We start from the raw sequence: 19250 nt of genomic DNA, 5'->3' as shown, positions 1-19250 counted from the left end.
GAGTGAGCAAATGCTATTGGAAAAATGGCCCTGATAAACTAGTTCAATCCAGTTGCCACAAATGTTCAATTTGTAAAAAATTCAATTATCTCTAAAGTGCAGTGAAGCAAAAACAATAAAATGAAGTATGCTTGTAATAGCAGCTAATATTTTGTGATAGCTTAACATGTTTGAGTTAATACTGTAAATGCTTTACACAAGTGAACATCCTTAAACTTTAAAATCACCTATAAGGTAAGTACCGTATTGTCCCCATTTTACTGATGAGGACAATAAGAGTTAATGAGAAACTTGTTTGTCTATTAACTTTCTTTTTTTTAAGATTTTATTTATTTATTTTCAAGAGAGAGTGTGCATGCATGCAAGGGACAGAGGGAAAGGGGAAGAGAGAATCTCAGTCATGCTCCATGCCAAGCGTGGAGCCTGACACCAGGCTTGATCACATCACCCTGAAATTATGACCTGAGCCAAAATCAAGAGTTGGATGCTTGACCAAATAAGCCACCCATGTTCCCCTATTTGTCTATTAGGTTTTTAATTGTGCAAGTTGTGGGCTCCCTGTGCCTGAATTTCTTCATCTGTAAAATAGGGATAAGAATTACCTCAAAGGATTTTGGGAGGAGAGAGTGAGATAACACATATAAAATGTTTAGTATCATGCCTGGACTATATTAAATGCTCAATAAATGTACCTTGTTAAAAAAGTCTGTAGTATATGCTACTCTACTGCGTATTTTTTTGTTGCACCTTTATGAAAAATTCTTATTACATGTTTCTAACATACTGTATATTTTTGATATTTATTTTACGTAGAGTTTTGATACCCATTACTGGAAGTACCTCTGTGGCCATGTCAGGGAAAATATAAAGTGAAGAAAGACACTTTTATTTCATGTGAAAGTACATTAATTTCATTAACATGAATATTCAGTAGTTGCCCTGTGATTTGCCTGTTTTCTAGGTAGTTCGATTTCACGGAGGAGCTCTTCCTGCTTATGTTACATCTAGTATCCTTCTTGCTTATGGAGGACAGTTATATTCTCTTTTCTCAACAGGTAAGAATGTTTCTATTCCTCCTCCCCATCTCTCTCCACCCCTTTTCTCCAAGTTCTTCATTACTACTTATTTGTCTCTCATGTGGCTGAGTTCATGACCCGTCTCTCCAGTTTACAGGCATTTCAGATCCTCTGGTTTTAGGAGATCCCCAAGAAGATTCCTTACTTAGCTTTTCCATTTTACACTTTAGTGCCTGAAATTTTTTCCCTTTATTCTAATGATATCTTAAGAGGGAGAGTCTCCTTGATGGGGATCTTGTTCCCCATTCCATCCCTAGTACCTAATGTAGTGTCAGGCACATAGTAGGCATTCAGTGTAATGTTTGGGCTGTTCCACTACATCAGTTAGGTCCTGAATGGAAAAACTGAGAGTTTATTTTAATGAAGAGACTGTTTCAAAGGTATGGGTAGGGTTAAGAGAAACCAACAAGAAATGATTAAGTGCCAGGTTAGCAGTAGAGCCGTCTGATACTCCTCGTTTTCAGGGCAAGGGAGTGAGCAAGCCTAGAGGGCTGTAGTGGAGGGCAGCATTACTACAGCTATAGCCACTGTCAAGCTGTGGCTCAGCAGGGGGAAAAGGCAGGGAAATACATATACGAACCTTATTTCCTCTTATCAGTGCCTATAATTCATTGCACCTAAGTCAGCCTCCCAGAGCTCAGAACAAAGTAAGGGTGGAGAATGAATCCGGAGATCCCGATTAGAATATACACTGCATTGGACAAAACCTTTCCTAGAGGATAGCAATGAAAATAGTTTCCCAGGAGCCTGCTTTATAAAGCCCTCACACATTGTTGGGCTTGGGTTGTAATGAAGGGAGATGAGATAGGAAAAGACAGTGGATCAAAATACATAAAAATAGTCCAAAAATATCCCTACCCTTTCCTCTTGCCAAGTCCTTCTGCAGCTACTGATTTCCTTTCAATGACTTACAATTTCAAGTCTGCCTTTAGTATTCATTTTAACCTTCATATGCTGCTTTTGGGAATGTGAAATGGTATAGATGCTTTGGAAAGTAGGTTGGCAGTTACTCTGTGACTCAGGAACTGTACTTCTAGGTATATATCCAAGAAAAATGTGAACAGATACCCACACTAAACCTGTGCACCCATGTTCACAGAAGCACTGTTCATATCCAAAAAGCAGAAACAACCCAAGTATTCATCAGCTGATAAACACATAACTAGAGTGTGCTGACACCTGCTAACACATGGATGAATCTTGGAAACACACCAAAAAAAAGGAGCCAGTCACAAAGGACTGTACATTATATGATTTTGTTTATAGGAAATGTTAAGAATAGGCCTTTCTTTAGAAACAAAGTAAATTAATTGTTCCCTGGGAGCAGGTGACAGTTAAGGAGAACAAGTTTGTTTTGGGAGTAATGAAAATGTTCTGAGACTGATTGTGGTGATGAAGGCATAACTGTGAATATACTTAAAACCACTAAATCGTGTGTACTTTGAATGAATTGTGTGGTATAAGAATTACATCTCAGTTAAGTTGTTTTTTAAAAAAATCATGTTTGGAGCTTTGTGAAAATGCAAATGGTGAAACCATTTGGCTTCCTGAAGTTGTTTCAGAAGTGATTGTGTACTCTTACTTATGATCTATTGAGTTACAGTAATTTCTAATCTGTGAAGAGAGTCTTTATGATAATTGTGACCCTTGCTTTCTCTGACATGAAATATGTTGCTTTTACAATGCAGTCAATGTATGATATGACTCATAGTTACTATTTTTTTTTTAATCACCAGGTCATTGCTTAGAATATGCTACTGTGTTGGATAAAGAAGCCAAGCCATACAAAGTTGATCCTTTTGTAATTATGATTAAGTTTCTGTTGGGGTAAGTTTTATTATCTGTGATAATGATTTTAATTATTTTATATATATGAAACATGTTTAATTATTTTTATATATAAGACATGTTTCATTTATATAATAGGGGCATATATATATAGGGGCATAGTATGCTCCATAATGATATATAAATACTCATACAAATATGGCAATTGTCTTATTTTATTAAATGGGATTTTTAGTCAGAGTCCTAATAGGTATATCAACATTTACTTTGATATTATAACCATTTCAAAAGTAATTATAGAAATTATATATATATGTATCAGTTATAGAAACTTAATCTGTAAATATACCAAACTTCTTAAATTTGCAAAGGGATACATATGGTCTGTAATTTTTGAGTATCCCAAATTCATGAGTGCAAACTGTTATAGGATATTTGTGAAACAGTGCTTCAGATCACTTTTTATTCCCATACAAAGTGTATTTTAGATCTCTACCACACTTAGCATTCCATTTTTAATTTATTCTTATTTTGTGTTTTATGCTGAGAACAGGTATACATTAGATCTCTTTTCGTTAGTTATTACAATTAGCTGTTGGTTTTCTAGCTTAAAAAAAAGACAACTTATTTATTACAAGGAACAGCATTGATACTCAGGGCTCAGATCCTTGAAGATCAGTAGACTTACTTGGAAGATAAATAACTTTTTCTCTACAAGGAATTGAAATTGGTTTTTCAGTATAAGTATACATTGAGTATCATGAAACTTAGAGGACTCTAATGTATGGCCAGATACCTCAGATATTAAATATTTGAATGTCAGTTGTTGATTTTTTTCTTTTATTGTATGTTTTCTTTTATTCACAGATATAAATGGTTTGAGGAGTTATGGGATGTGTTAATGTTACCAGAATTAGATGCCATCGTTTTAACCAGTCAGAGTATGTGTTTCCCCCTTGTATCCTTGATTCTCTTTCTGTTTGGAACATGTACTGCCTACTGGGGTGGCCTGCTGTCTTCTACATCTGTGAGACTCCTTTCTTCATTGTGGCTAGCTTTGAGAAGGTAAAGAGTGACTGAAAGCTTTCTTATTGCTCTTAAGGAAAAAAGTGTATTTTGATAGGGAACCTCAGAATTAGTTGGCTTTAACTAAACTCTAATTTCTAAGGAAAGAAACCTTAGAAAGAAAAGAAGTTCACTTCTTCTAGAAAAACTAGAGAAACATGGGTTAGTGTTAAAAGTTATATCTTTGTTAAAGATAATCATTCAGGGGCACCTGGCTGGCTCAGCCAGAGGAGCATGCAAGTCTTGATCTAGGGGTCATGGGTTTGAGCCCGACGTTGGTGTAGAGATTAATGAACTAAATAAAAACTTTTATTTTTAAAAAAAGATAATCATTTATTGCATGTTAAATTCTGTTTGAGTTAATGCCAAGAGTTAATCAAAAACGTTTGACAGAGGGATGCCTTACTGGCTCAGTCAGTAGAGCATATGCCTTTTGAACTCAGGGTCATGAATTTGAGCCCAGCATTGGGAGTAGACATTACTTTAAAAAGTGACAGATTACAGAATTATTTTTAATTTTTATGATTGTAAATCTTTTGAAGGAAGAAATATTTATCTGGTAATGCTTTTATATGTTGACTTCCAGTCACACCTGAGAGCAAGAGAATTCCAGTCAAGATACTTAAGATCAGATTAGATGAAATGCAAAAAAAATTCCAAAAACATTGCCTAGAGTTTTATTTTGGATCCAAAGACAAAGTTTGAAGCTACTGATAGGCTTTTCTGGTAAACCACTGACCTTATTTCTCTTGCCTCTGCTCCTCACCGGACATGTGACGTGATTTACTGTCACAGAGGGGATTACGGTGTGATGCTTCTTCCTTCACCCTTCTGAGGTGCTTCTGACACTAATAGCTTCATAAGTCTGAGTGATCTTGAGACTTTAAGAAATAGAAAACTGTTTTTCCTCCTGTCAAGATAGGAAATATATATGACACAGGGCCTATAATTAATGATTATTTTTAGCAGCATTTTTTCTAACTTAGTACAAATATCAGCCATACTGTATCTAAATGAAAGAGGAGCTGTCACAGTGTGTTACAGAATATACAAATATATGTCATCCCTTGCTTTTATGAGAAAATATTTTACTGCTTACCTTGTGATACTTGCATATTAATAAGCAGGAGAGCCTAGCAGAGTACTGTATTGTTTTCTTTCTTAATATGACTGTATAAACAACTGTTAATATTCTTTTAATAGCTTTATTCTTGTTTTTTTTCCAGGCCCCCTGAACTTCCTAAAGATATCAAAATGATATCAGCAGATTTGCCCTTTTTGACAATTGTTTTGATCATAGTAGGTTGGACAACTTGTGGAGCTTTTGCCATACTGCTTACTTATCTTTATTATGTGTTTAAGGTATGTCACATCACTGAAGTCAGAATAACTAGGCTTTGTGACAGGCAGACATAGAATTTCCTGTAGGTGTTGTTAACGAAAATTTTAACTATAGCTGTAGTAACCTGTTATTTAAGGTTTAAGTGTAGAAGGTTTTCTTAAACATCTTAGTTATTTAAAATATATGATTAACTACGGAGCTGAAATTATTAATCTGAGTTCAGTTAGTAAAAACAAAATAAGGGGAGACTATCTAATCTGTTTCACATTGCTTCTTGCTCTTGCAAGTAGTATCAACTTTTTAAAAAGCATTTTATTTAGAGCAGTTTTTATTCATACCTTCTTTTGAACAAGGGTAATAGACAAAAAGTTATGTCACTGGGATCAAGCTATCAATTGTGCTGACATAATGTAGAATGTTACACATGTTGCTGGAGAATCAGAAGACAAAAATAATTAGCCTAATAATTTTACTGAGGAAGTGAAAAACTTCCAAGAAGGCTGATAGCAGGAAAATCTAGGTTATACAACTACATATTCTCCACATTAAACTTAGGTAGAGACAGTTGATACCAGAATGGATAATCATTTTCTTTTTTAAACAATGGTTTATTTACATCTGCTTTTAACACTAATATATGTACATTATATAATCTGTTTTCCAAAGGAATTTGTGTCCATCAGAAAAATCTGTTTACTACTTTGATTTATAAATATGATAGTTTTAGCTTTTTAAATTGGATATTTCAAATAATTGACCCAATGAACAAAACTGGCTAAATACTAAACTGGCTAAATACTTAGCCATAAGCAAACCTAACAAATTAAACCTAGAGATTTTCTGAGGTTCTTGTAAGCATTTCACCATATATAATTGAGTTCAGATTTTCAAAAATTAAAAATAGATAAGACACGTTAAATTCTTTATACTATACTGAAGATAATCAATATTTTACTCACAGGATGCTAAGTTATTAGAGCAAAGCATATTTAAACATAAGTTCTCAGAATACAGAGGTATAATAATATATCACATTCTGGAAGTTTTATTATTTTGTTTGTTTTTTAGTCCTTAATAGCAAGTTTGTGTAGTTATTATTTACCTTTTCTGAAAGAATATTTGTTTGTTTGTTTTTTAAGATTTTATTTATTTGACAGAGATCACAAGTAGGCAGAGAGGCAGGCAGAGAGAGAGAAAGGGAAGCAGGCTCCCGGCTGAGCAGAGATCCCGATGCGGGGCTCCATCCCAGGACCCTGAGATCATGACCTGAGCTGAAGGCAGAGGCTTTAACCCACTGAGCCAGCCACCCAGGCACCCTGAAAAATATTTGTAAAAGTTTAAATGTATTTTTAGTTAGATTTCTTTAAATTTCAGATTAGTGTTTCTCAGTTGTAATAAAAATAGTTTTTTTGTTTCAAAGTAAAAGTGAAATTAAACAGTTTTTTTCTTTTTTCCTAGATTGTTCATCTGCAAGCCAGCCTAACAATGTACAAAAATAGCCAGACTGTGGTAAGTTTTATTTTCAAAACTCTACATCACTTTAATATAAAAGAACGTGGGGAAATAAAGATTTTTTTAAGTTAGGATTTTACGGTGTCTAAAAAAGGTGTCATGAATTTAAGTAACTAAAAAAATTGAACCTATTTAGATTGTCTGATTTTAATTTTGTTGTTGTTGTTAAAGAGAGTAAGCATGTGGTGGGGGGGGGGGCAGGGAGTGGTAACAGGGAGGAGCAGAGGGAGAGGGAGAGAGAATCTCAAGCCTCAAGGCCCCAACACCCCCGATGCAGGGCTTGATTTCACGACCCAAAGATCATGACCTGAGCCAAAGTAAAGAGTGCAATGCTTAACCAGCTGAGCCATCCAGGTGCCCCTGTCTGATTTTAATTTGATCTTTATCAGTATTTATGTCATGTTTGTTGTTACAAATTATCTCTTAAATTTTTAGTAATTACTTAGAGGATCTAGTCTCAGCAATGGAAATAGCAAGTCATGGGATGAAAATTTTATAACTAATAACTGCTTTAAATTACACTGAGCAAGGTAATTTCAATATTTTATTTCAGTTTGATTAGAAAGATGTGGTTATTTAGCTGTTAAATAATTGAGTATGATTCTGAGTAAAATAATAAACCTAAATTTTAACATCTTAGTAATTTTACTATATTGCTTTATAGAATCCCAAACACTCTAGAAGAAGTGAAAAAAAATCAAATCACCATAAAGACTCTACAGTACACCATCTTCGTTTATCTGCCAGTGATGCCGAAGATAGTCTGCGCATGCACAGTACTGTGATCAACTTATTAACATGGATTGTATTGCTCAGCATGCCGTCTTTAATTTATTGGTTAAAGAATGTCAGGTGTGTTTTATTTGTATAATTGTAATTTATGTGCTTCAAACAATAAGTATCTGTAAGTAGAAATTTACAAGATTTCTAATGATCCATAAAACTTGCTCAAGAATAGGAAGCTATATGTATCTCCTGAAATTTATTTTGAATATATGCATATGGTTCCCTTACTGTGAGAATATAAACTTCCTCAAAATCTGACTAAAAGAGGGAAGTTGTATTGTATTATTTTACCTTTAATCTTCTGTGAGTCTAGATATTATGTGAAAATGTGCATTTTGTTTTATTTACTTAAAGTACTCATAATGCTTAGTGCTTAGGTATTTTTCAATTTATAATAAGTTTTATGTTTTCTTAAATTTCGAAGTAAGAAAATACCTACATTTAAAAAGATTAGAAATAATGAAAAAAAAAAGGCGTAGTTTTCTATTTGAATATCAAACATTGAACTAAAATAAATGACCAGCTATTTTACCACTAAAACAATTTTGCCTTATCACGTGATAATTGTTTTAGGTTAAATCAGAGTGTGAAAATGCCCTCTAAGATTATTTCTAGAATATTTAGTTATTGGTAAGTATTTTTTAAAAGGCTACCTTATCCCAGTAATAACTGATCCCCTACTCAATACGGTTTTCAGAAATAATATAAAAATTTCAAATTATCTAAATACTGGAAATATTTTTTTCAAAAGCCAAGTAAGTTTGATAAATTAGATCAACAGATTACGAGATGTTAATATACTTCCCTTGTCCCTCATTATAGTCAAGATCAGATTTTTGCTCACAAGTATGGGGAGAAATTACTTGAGGAGTATGAATTTATGATTCTGAAAAGCTATAGATGCCTCAGTGTCCATAAAGGCCAGAGATGAGAATTTGTGGATTTTTAAAACTAGGGACAGTTGCTTTATGTAAACCTTCATTTTTTTCATTGTTTTTTTGTCATTAAAAGGAAGTGTTTCCATATTGGATATTTTCATTTCCTTTAGTAGTTTCTGAACATAGTTCTCCATGTAAAACTTCAAGTATAAAGATAATTTGTAGCAAAGTTATTTGCCAAAGATTTCATGAGCAATATATTTAGAACTCTCCTATCTATGAAATGTTTCGCAATTAATTTCTTATATTTAAAATGATTAGGTGTGCTTTTGATTTATGAGGGTTTTGTCTCTTTGGTATAGGTATTACTTTAAACTTAATCCTGATCCATGTAAACCTTTGGCATTTATCCTTATTCCAACTATGGCAGTTCTTGGAAATACTCACACTGTTTCAATAAGATCCAGGTATAATATTTTAATCTTTGTTTTTCTCACATTTTTTCCTAGTCTTAATAGCTCTTCTTTTATGTCTGAAATGTGTTCTTTATATCGCAATATTTTGACTGTGTCCAAATATTTGACTAAATATTATGTCTAAATATTTTGAGATATATTCCTAAAGCTAAAGCTGTAATCTTATAGTAAGTATGGTTTGTGTGCAGGTATAATTTATATGGAAGCATATTTTATTTGTTTTCTTTTTTTTTTTTTTTGAAAGATTTTATTTATTTACTTGACAGACAGAGATCACAAGTAGGCAGAGAGGCAGGCAGAGAGAGAGAGGAGGAAGCAGGCTCCCTGCTGAGCAGAGAGCCTGATGTGGGGCTCAATCCCAGGACCCTGGGATCATGACCTGAGCCGAAAGCAGAGGCTTTAACCCACTGAGCCACCCAGGCGCCCCTATTTGTTTTCTTAACTGTGGGTTTTACTTGTTAGGATAGAATACCTTTTTTTGAAAAATTTAGCTCTTACAAGATATGATGACTAATAAAATTTGTCTCCATAAGTACAGGAGTGAAGTGAATAGGATTATAGATGAAGTAGGATTGGCCATGATTTGATACTTTTTGAAGTAGGGTGATGAAGTTCATTATACTGTTAGTTCATTTACATAGATGTTTAAAGTTCTCTATAATATTTGACTTTTCATTGACTGGTTTGGTTGTTTGCTCTGGGAACCTGTTTTCAGTTGATTTTGGCAGATGTTTGCAGATTTTCTAAAATGAAGCAGACCTGGGTTTTGACTCTTGGCTCTGCCGTTTAATACTTCTATATCCTTAGACAGATTTCTTAACCCCTCTTATCCTCAGTTTCTCTATTTTTTGAGTAAAAAGTTAATAGTCTTTGCTGATAGCATTTTTCTTTTAGAAAGATTTAGTGTCTTGTTTTAATATTATTCGTGTTAGGAATTAAGGGTTCCTTTTTTATTTGGTTTAGATTTTTTTTGTTTTGTTTTGTTGTTTTTTTTGCTATTATAAGTAAGGTTAAAATAGTTCTGTAGCTATGTCCTACTAAATATTATTTTTAAAAGGATTAGTCTTTAGAGGTAGAATTGCTGAATGAAAAAGTCCAACTAACATTTTTCTGTTGTCAAAATTTAAAAGACTAAACAAAGCTGATTATTTACTTAATAGAAATATTGTTCTCTAGGTAAAATGTGGCTTATATTGATCTTTTTAAAAATTATGGACAGTTAAATTCATTATATGAAAAATTACTTCTAACATTACTTAGAACACCTTCTCAAAACTGTAAAAAAATCAACATATTCTGGTTTTGCCTACAATGTAGTTTACATAATGTATATTTTTCTGTTTCTTTACAGTAAATTGTTGAAGACTACTTCGCAATTTCCACTTCCTCTGGCTATTGGTATAATTGCTTTTGGGTCAGCACATTTATACAGGGTTCCATGCTTCATATTCATTCCTCTTTTACTCCATGCATTATGCAACTTTATATAAGACTGAATTTAAGGAATGATAAAAATAATTTACACATGTAGGGTCAGTAAGAAGAGGGAATGCACAGATTCATCAATGTGGACAGCAAGATCCTTTGGAGAAGACCAGTCTATTTTTACAATATTGAAAATAGGAAATTAGTTTTATAATGCTTGAGAAAAGTTGAAGCATGGTTTTGTTTTGTGGTATGGCATCCACATACTAGTCATTTTTTAAAAAATGGTTAAAAGGGTCTGGTGGCCACTGTTTTTGAGGATTTCTGCATATCAGCTATTCTGCTTGATTGGCCGTAGTGGGGATCTTCTAAATACTCAGTAAATGTAGCATTGCTTGTAATCTCAACTCAAACATTCTCCTCATTTCATCAAACTTTTTCTGAAAACTTGGTTACTTTGTATTTGGTACAACATGCATATTGAGAAATCAGTCTTAAAAGATGGATGAAAAAGGAAAAGATCTATGAAATTCACAACTCTTTGGTTTCTCAAAAATGAAATAACTCAGAGAGTCTTTGGCCGGTTTTTGGCAGCCACAGTGAACAAGGCAGATCTTTTGTTTTCTTACATCTGTGAAATACAACTTTTCATTTTAAGGAGACATGTTTTCTTCTTGGTAACCAATGCAAGATTGGTGAACATAATTTAAACTCAAAACTTACTGAAGTTTTCTCACTACTTTTCAAATACAGATCTCATTTTGTATTCTGGGTGAATATCATGAGACTATTAAAGAAATCTTTTGTTCAATTTAAAGAAAATTGTCCCAGATATTTACTTTATGGTGTTGGAGCAGTACAGTTGTTCAATATATACCATTTCATTTAATTCATTGACCACATGGTTGCCAAAAGTGCCTCAGATCATGATGTATTTTTAAAATAACTAAATTCCAGTGGTTAGAAAAAACTCTAGGTTTGCATAGTTTCTGTCTTCTGTAGGAAAAAAAAGCAGCATGATCAAGTGGTAGACCGCATTTGATATGCAAAATTATACTATTAATGGAATAACCAACTGTTACCCATTATTTAAGTATAAACAGTATACTTAAATAAATTGGAGGGTTTTGCCACTAGTTTCAACAATGGTATATTAAGTTGCCACGGTGATTAACTTGGTTTGACAGAAAAGAGAGCAATATTTCTATTTCATTTCAAACTTCAGCTCACTTTTAGCTACAGAAGAGTAGGTAATAGAGCTAGGTATCTGCCTTAAGATAGAATAAACTCAGGCTGAGGTATACTTGGCTCATCCTTTAGATGTATATGCTCTACATACCCAAAACCATTTAAGTAAAGCCCGTAAATCCCAGTAATATTTATGAACTTTTGACCTTGTTAGTACCCAGGAATGTCCTAGGGTACCAGATCCATTTTTTCAGCAATTGCTTCTGGATTCCATTATAGCCTCTCAGCTGTTACTGCTTATGGAGGGTTACCCCCACTTCACTGCCTGGAGAGGGTTACCTCACTTACTTACTTCTCAGTTCTTACTTCTCAGTTACTCCTCAGGCCCTTGCTCTTTTGTGGAGTTGAAGAGGATCTCCATGTTATCTGTGAGAGTTTACTTTAATTTAATTTAATTTTTTTAATTTAATTTTTTAAAATTAATTTAATTAAATTAAATCAATTAAAGTTTAATTCCATTGTTGTCTCTCTCAGCCTCATGCCTGTTGTTCAGTATTTATATTTACATAACCTCACAGTAGACAGGGCTGCTATTTCAGGCTCTTGTTTGAGTGAGGTAGCACATTGTTCAATGTATGAAAGGAAAGAGAGTTTATTATACACTTGTCCCATGGCATACCATGTGTGTATTTAAATGACGTATCTGCTTACTTTTACCTATTCATATATTCATAACTAAATTTTAGATATATTGTATCTTTGTTTTGTTTTTTTTCCACTGATATCATTATATTTTTAAGTTACAGGTTAAATGTGTCATTTAACTCTTTCTGAACTTATGTTTATATTCAGAAAGAACTTTAGAAAATTCATTAATATCTATTTTCTATTGCAGCCACAGTCATTTTGGTTTTTTTTAATTAACATATAATGTATTATTTGTTTCGGGGGTACGGGTCTGTGATTCATCAGTCTTACATGATTCACAGTGCTCACCAAGCACATACTCTCCCCACTGTCCATCACCCAGCCACCCCATCCCTCTGCATCCCCCTCCCTTCCATCAACCCTCAGTTTGTCTCCTGAGATTTTAATAAGAGTCTCCTCCGGTTTGTCTCCCTCTCTCGTTTCATCTTGTTTCATTTTTCCCTCTCTTCCCCTATGATTTTGTCTTGTTTCTCAAATTCCTCATATCACAGAGATCATATGATAATTGTCTTCCTCTGATTGACTTATTTCTCTTAGCATAATACCCTCCAGTTCCATCCATGTCGTTACACATGGCAAAAACAGTCATTGTGTTTATATGATTTAAAATCTTGTTCAGTCAGTACTGCTTATGAATAAAATGTAACAAGCTTAAATTTCTAATTTGTGAGTAGGAAATTAGCTTTTTATTTTTTTTTTTTTTAATATTTTATTTATTTATTTGACAGAGAGAGATCACAAGTAGATGGAGAGGCAGGCAGAGAGAGAGAGAGGGAAGCAGGCTCCCTGCTGAGCAGAGAGCCCGATGCGGGCCTCGATCCCAGGACCCTGAGATCATGACCTGAGCCGAAGGCAGCGGCTTAACCCACTGAGCCACCCAGGCGCCCGGAAATTAGCTTTTTAAAGCAGTAGACTAGGCACACTAATTCTTACTAAACAATTTTGATACGAGTGTAGTTATCAAGTCCTAAAGTCTTATTTGTTCAAACAGAATATTTCATTTTAGAGCTATAAAAAAGATTCAAATTAAACATTTAATAAACAACAGTAGGTTGGGTCTTTAGCCATCAAATACACATACACACACACACACACAAACACACTCACACATAACACATTTTGACAGGGTGTTTATCAAATCCTGATGCTCTTGAAGCCCAAATAACTACCAGATATGAGAAGGTAGGCTCTGTCTGAAGATTAGGGAAATTGATGTTTCTGTCTCTTGGGGAAAAAAATAGTCCTTCCGTCTTTTATACATTGTTTCTACCATGCTTGCAACCTATTATTATTAGGTGACAAAACAGTACAGCTTTATTAGAAATGTTACTAAAAATTATTTACTGGCAGTTAACAAGTTATTAAGTTCAACAAACTTCTGAGCTCGAGTGCTATAACATTTTTATTTAGAATTTGGGTTTTGAGTGAGTTTTGTGTTATAAAAATTACTCTTGTACCCTATTGTTGATAATTAGATCCAATAGGAAAAATACTGAGTGATTTTAATGTTTCTAAAGCCTCAGTTGGAGTTACTAGTATAATATGGTAGCAAACATTGACCGCTTTTTTCTGGATCTTTTTCATGCCAGAAATTAAATAGATTCTGCTAACTCTTTTCTTGGTTGTCACTAGAATGGAAATATTTAAAACACTGTTCCCAAAAAGCCATTCTTGCCTGGTTCACATTGATTTATAGTTTCTTCAGTATATATTGATCATGTATTGATTAATCTTTAATTTTTTTTCATATTTTGGTCAGATAAATTCACATGTATCCAATGGAATACCTTTTCTTGACTGAACTACACTATGGTATCTACATGATTACACAGTAAAGAAAAATAAAGAACTATACTAGGCCTAGTAAATGTTTGTGGTTGATTATCCTATCACCATACACACATACTTAAATGAAGCAAATTATCTGATTTGTTCATTATCAAGTTCTACACTTTTCCTAATGCTTCAGACTTGTCATTCATAGCATAGTATATTTATCTTACATCGCTGCTCATTAGCAACTCTTATACGTAGTGACCAGGGGAAGTAAAAGGAGGGGAAATGGGAGAAACACAAAGATTATGGAATGAACTAGGACTGTTGATTCCTGACTCCTCAGATAGTTTAGTTGACCTGTATTTTCATATTAGGCATTAGGTCTAAATTAGTGTAATGTCTTGCTTTATTAGGAAGTTTAATGTAAAACTTTACAGTGATGCACTTGCAAATTTATTTTTATTATTTCTGTTATTTTTATTATTACTATTATTTATTATTACTATTATTAAAATCAGTTGGAATTTTTTTTTAATGTTACGATTCTCTATGACTGGGCATCTGTTGATTATTCTTTTGTCATCACTTTTTGTTTTCTCAGTGTTACATATCATAGGAAACTAGATACCATGTGAGGTTTTTCAGGGGGGAGTCAATTTGGACGGCATGATGCACTCCCACGAAGTATTAAATGTATTTTTGTATTACGTGGGGTGCCTGGCTGGCTCAGTCCATGGAGCATGTGACTTTTGATCTGGGAGTTGTGAATTCTGGCCCCACTTTGGGTGTGAAGATTATTTAAAACCTTTTAAAAAAAAAAAAGAAAAGAAAACTTCCTTGCCACATAAGGTAATGTATAAGATACTTTTATGAAATAGATGATTAGGAGCTAAAATTTTATCTCATTCTTTTTGAACAAAGGACAGCATTTCAAAGTCTGCAATGAACTTTTATTTATACATAATACACATGCATTCTTTCACAGTAAGTTTCAATAGCCTGAAGAAATAGGGAATCTGTGAGGCTACTTGTGTACTTTACTTTTAATAAGGATGATAGGAAAGAAAAGTCAAGTCAGTAATCCAAATCTGCATATGTGTACTGTAAATGTTTAAGAATTCACATTTTTGTGTTGAATTATATTATAAATATAGAAGACCGACTTTGTATATTAGCAGTTTTAAGAACAGAAGAAAGTTTGGAAATAGTGAGAATAGACTAATTTATTTCATTATAGTGTAAATATAACAGTACACCTAAATCAATAATATGCGTCTTTCACGAGTTAAATGATACTCTAAGCTACATCCTGATTACATTGTCTATGGTTGAAAATTTTAAATCAAGTACAGGACTTTCTAATAGTGTTTGGTATGTTACGCTGCCAAAAATGACTGTGGTTTGAAATGCCAAGTAACCAGTCAATTTCTGGTGACTTTGTATAGGACTTGATATGGATGAGTCAAAATTACTCTGTACCAATTCTGTACATTGTAGATTTGAATACTTGTAAAAAACTGTATTTGTTAAAGTATTTTGGTTAGTGTAAATTTGTTCGCATATTTGAATTTTAATCTTAATTTAGGAAGGCTAAAAAGTAGCCAGTTTTGTAAAGTTCATATACTATTTTTAATGTTATTTTTGTTTTTAGTATTTGTATTCTAGTAGTGTTACTAGTAAAAGATTTATAGACAAAGTATAGAACTGTTAAATGTTCATAAGCCAAAATTATAGGCATCTTTTATATTTCATGTTGCACTTGTTTTGTTTCATATTGGACTTTTTACATCCCTTTGCAGGAAAAAAACACATTTGAGCTTTTTTAGCATAAAACTCTGCATTGAAAAATATAACTGTATTCATATGGTTAGCAAAACACACTGCCACCAAAGCTAAGTGAAACTGTAAAATACCTCCAGATATTTGTGCCAATGAATTTTTCTTAACATATTGGGATTATAGGAAAAATACTTTCAGTATTTTTCATCTGGGACTTAATATTAAATATGTAAATCATAAAAACTTATATTCCATACCCAAAATTTTCTTTGAATATATATATAATACAACATAGTATATTCTCTTTTATCTGAATTGTGGAATAATGTTCTCAATTTTATTGGGTTTAAAAGTTAATTTACCCAATAATGATCTTTTGTTAGTTAGTTGAAGTAATCTTTCATTCATCACAGATTCATGCTGTTGTGTAAAACTTAGAATTGTGTTGTGCAGATTATTTTTTAGTACAGGTATCTCTCATTTATTTAATACAGATTTTACTGTGGAATTTCTTTTGTTTCCTATGTATTTCTGTTTAGTCCCTTTATAAAGCACATATTTCCATGGGGAAATTTATCTACTAGATCCTAACATGATTTATCTAAAATCTATCTAAATCCTAACATGGTTTAACTAAATTTATCTAACTAGATCCTAAGTGAAATAAACATCTTAAAATGCATATTTTAACAGAAAATATAAACAATCAATGGTATTAATGCTGAATTAACATTGAAGGGTGATATACTCATGAGAGAAAAGTAAAAATAGAAAAATGGTAGACTGTTCACAAATATGTTTATCTGGTTGAAATTCTTTAATTTCTCCCCTATAGAAATTCTCAAAGGGAATTTCAGTCCCTCATATTATGTAGTTTTTCCCATCAGTTAATGTCACTTATTGTTTCTCTGTCCAGTAAAGTTGATGCAATTTGCAAAAGTGGTCTTAGAAGTAAAGAGGCAAGAAAAAAGGAAATATTAAAATGTTTGCCCGTGATTTAGTGACAGTTTATCCAGTTAATTGGTAGTGACTGGGTATTAGTAAAAAGATGATGTATAAGACCTAAAAATTCAGTTAACATTGTTTTTTGGAATAAGTTTTTCCTTTGTGTTAAATAATTTGATCCTACATAGGAGGTACCTGTATTTTATTATAACCATGCTATCTACATAATCAAAAATGTATTCTTTGGATGTTGGTAGAAATAACCTCTTCCTCCTCTACAGGGGGAAAATCTCTCAATTTTTAGAGTATGTGATTTAAGAAATTATATTGTGTACTTACCTTTTCAAAAATATAAAAATGACTTTTAATATATTATTTTAAAGTGATTACATTACGGTTTCTTAAACTTAATGACTAACTAAATGTAGCAACATATCCATGAGAAACCAGACCAAAATTGAATGCATAAAATATTATCACTGTGACTTCGAACTTATAGTTTTTTAGGATAAAATAGACTGTGCCTTAAAATGAAGGAATGCCCTGCAATTTTTATAACTGTATATCTTATTATGGGTGGTCTTCTCAAATTGGTCCCCAATTTTTTTCTTTGAAGTTGGTAAAGTAAAATTTTCAAAGTTGACCAGTGTTTCTTTTTTCTGCTCCAGAGGATCCCCTTAATTTCCAGAATTCTCATTTTGAGTTAAAATTGACTTACACTTCATAGATGTAGAAAAGTAAGTTCGGCTAAAGTTTCTGAAAATCAATTTATTTTAGGAAAAGGTGGTGCTTCTGTTTTGCACTTATTTACATATGGAAAAATCTTCAAATACCATTTTTTGTCTTTCTAACAAATAATCTATCAAAGATCTGAATTCTTCCCTAAATTTTTCCTCAGATTATTGACACTCAAATTTGAATATCAAAGTTAGTTCACCCAATAATAATTTTTTAGTAATTAAACTCAGATTCATGCAGTGTATTTTTAAACATTATTTCCCCCCCTTTTTTTTTCTCTTTTTCCTTCCTAGTAATTTTTAAGGTATAAAAGAACTGGTTTCACTTGTTCCTTTTTTTAATGTAAAGACTTGTATTTTTACTGCGCTTATTTAAAAAATAAATAATGAATATAATTTCTATTAAGACATATTATTCCATTCATAGGACATCGTGGTCTGTGCTAAAAGATGCCCACATCTCTGTGTACTCAGAATGTGTTGTATATTTTTCAGTTTTGACCATAAACCCAACATAGTTCTTCTTTCTATTTCACCTCCACTAATTCCCCCCAAAGACAGAAATCTAGGTTTCTCTACAAATATGTATAAAGAAAACATGTCTTTCCTTAAAACGTCAAAATCGAGATGGAAATAGTTAGGGCAAGGAAATGTAATAAAATACATGGCTGTCAACCTGCATCCACTTTCATATTACAGTTAAAAGTTTATCAAGGACAGACTATGTATTAGGCTGTGAGAGACTCAGTAATCCTTTATTTGCAAATTGATATTTTTGTTCTCATCCAGAAAATGTAGTGCATAGTAACAACACTTAGTGCAAAGGAGCTTGTCCTGTAGCGTATACTGAAAAATGATTGTCACCTTGCAGATTTTTCCATTTAAATATGCATGATCTTCTCCAGTACTTTGTATAATATATGGTATATGAAATACACATGTGTGATTTTGTGTGTATTTTTTATATAAGTAACATGATGTTTAACTGGTTGTAATTCACAAAAGTGCTATTTGTTATACTCTGTAGAGTGTTGTGTATGTTTTTATCTGTTTTTCAGCATTATGGTGTGGGGTTGCATAGATGAATATTTGCCTTCAGTCCTTGCTCAGGTATTAATGTGTAGCAGTTTTTGGTGCTTTCTTTTTAATCTGTTGTAATCTGGTGTTCTGAATGTCCAACAATAAATTTGGTGAACAAGAGCATGTGGTGCAGAGGTTACTTGCTTACCAGCTCACAATACCATTTCAGGAAAAAAAAAACCCTCAAAATGATTTCTTTACAGCCCATCTGGAGTTCAGAAACTTGAATGCCTGATAAGCATGGCCCATAATAAAATGACACATCATATGTAAATATTGGAAGCAAGATCAATTCTAGTATTTCCCAACTTGGTTATTTTGTAGCATTTGTATGGACACCTCATGGTTCAAGTTTTATTTTCAAGGAATTGTAGTTTCTCTTTCAAATACAGGTCTCCCAAAGATCTTGCTTTCCACTTTTCTAATGCTAACTTGGTATATATTCTTTTGTGCCCACTTTCTGAAATTACATGAAATTGAGATTAATTTAAACAGTTTGTAAACAGATATCTAGGTCGTCCTAGAACTACTAAATTTGATCAGTAGGGAAGAAACCTGGAATTCTGGGGCGCCTGGGTGGCTCAGTGATTTAAGCCTCTGCCTTCGGCTCAGGGTCCTGGGATCAAGGCCCAAGTCGGGCTTTCTACTGGGCGGGGAGCCTGCTTCCCCTCTCTCTGCTTACTTGTGAT

General features: G+C 32.9%; 1 protein-coding gene across 1 annotated transcript in view; it reads left to right on the top strand.

Moving 5' to 3' along the window:
• Positions 1-18681, top strand: part of PGAP1 (post-GPI attachment to proteins inositol deacylase 1) — an 86684-nt gene extending 68003 nt beyond the window's left edge. Inside the window, exons 21-28 of the mRNA XM_004772157.3 lie at positions 962-1055; positions 2813-2903; positions 3732-3929; positions 5156-5291; positions 6730-6780; positions 7448-7635; positions 8810-8914; positions 10275-18681. Of these exons, the coding sequence (XP_004772214.1) occupies positions 962-1055; positions 2813-2903; positions 3732-3929; positions 5156-5291; positions 6730-6780; positions 7448-7635; positions 8810-8914; positions 10275-10413 (1002 nt within the window). The 3' untranslated portion in view covers positions 10414-18681. The remainder of the gene's footprint in view (positions 1-961; positions 1056-2812; positions 2904-3731; positions 3930-5155; positions 5292-6729; positions 6781-7447; positions 7636-8809; positions 8915-10274) is intronic.
• Positions 18682-19250: the final 569 nt, after the last annotated feature.

The sequence above is a fragment of the Mustela putorius genome, unplaced genomic scaffold (assembly GCF_011764305.1).
Source record: "Mustela putorius furo isolate JIRA1106 unplaced genomic scaffold, ASM1176430v1.1 tig00000275_pilon_pilon_pilon, whole genome shotgun sequence".
NCBI classification, from domain to species: domain Eukaryota; kingdom Metazoa; phylum Chordata; class Mammalia; order Carnivora; family Mustelidae; genus Mustela; species Mustela putorius.
This window is presented reverse-complemented; position numbering and strand designations above follow the sequence as displayed.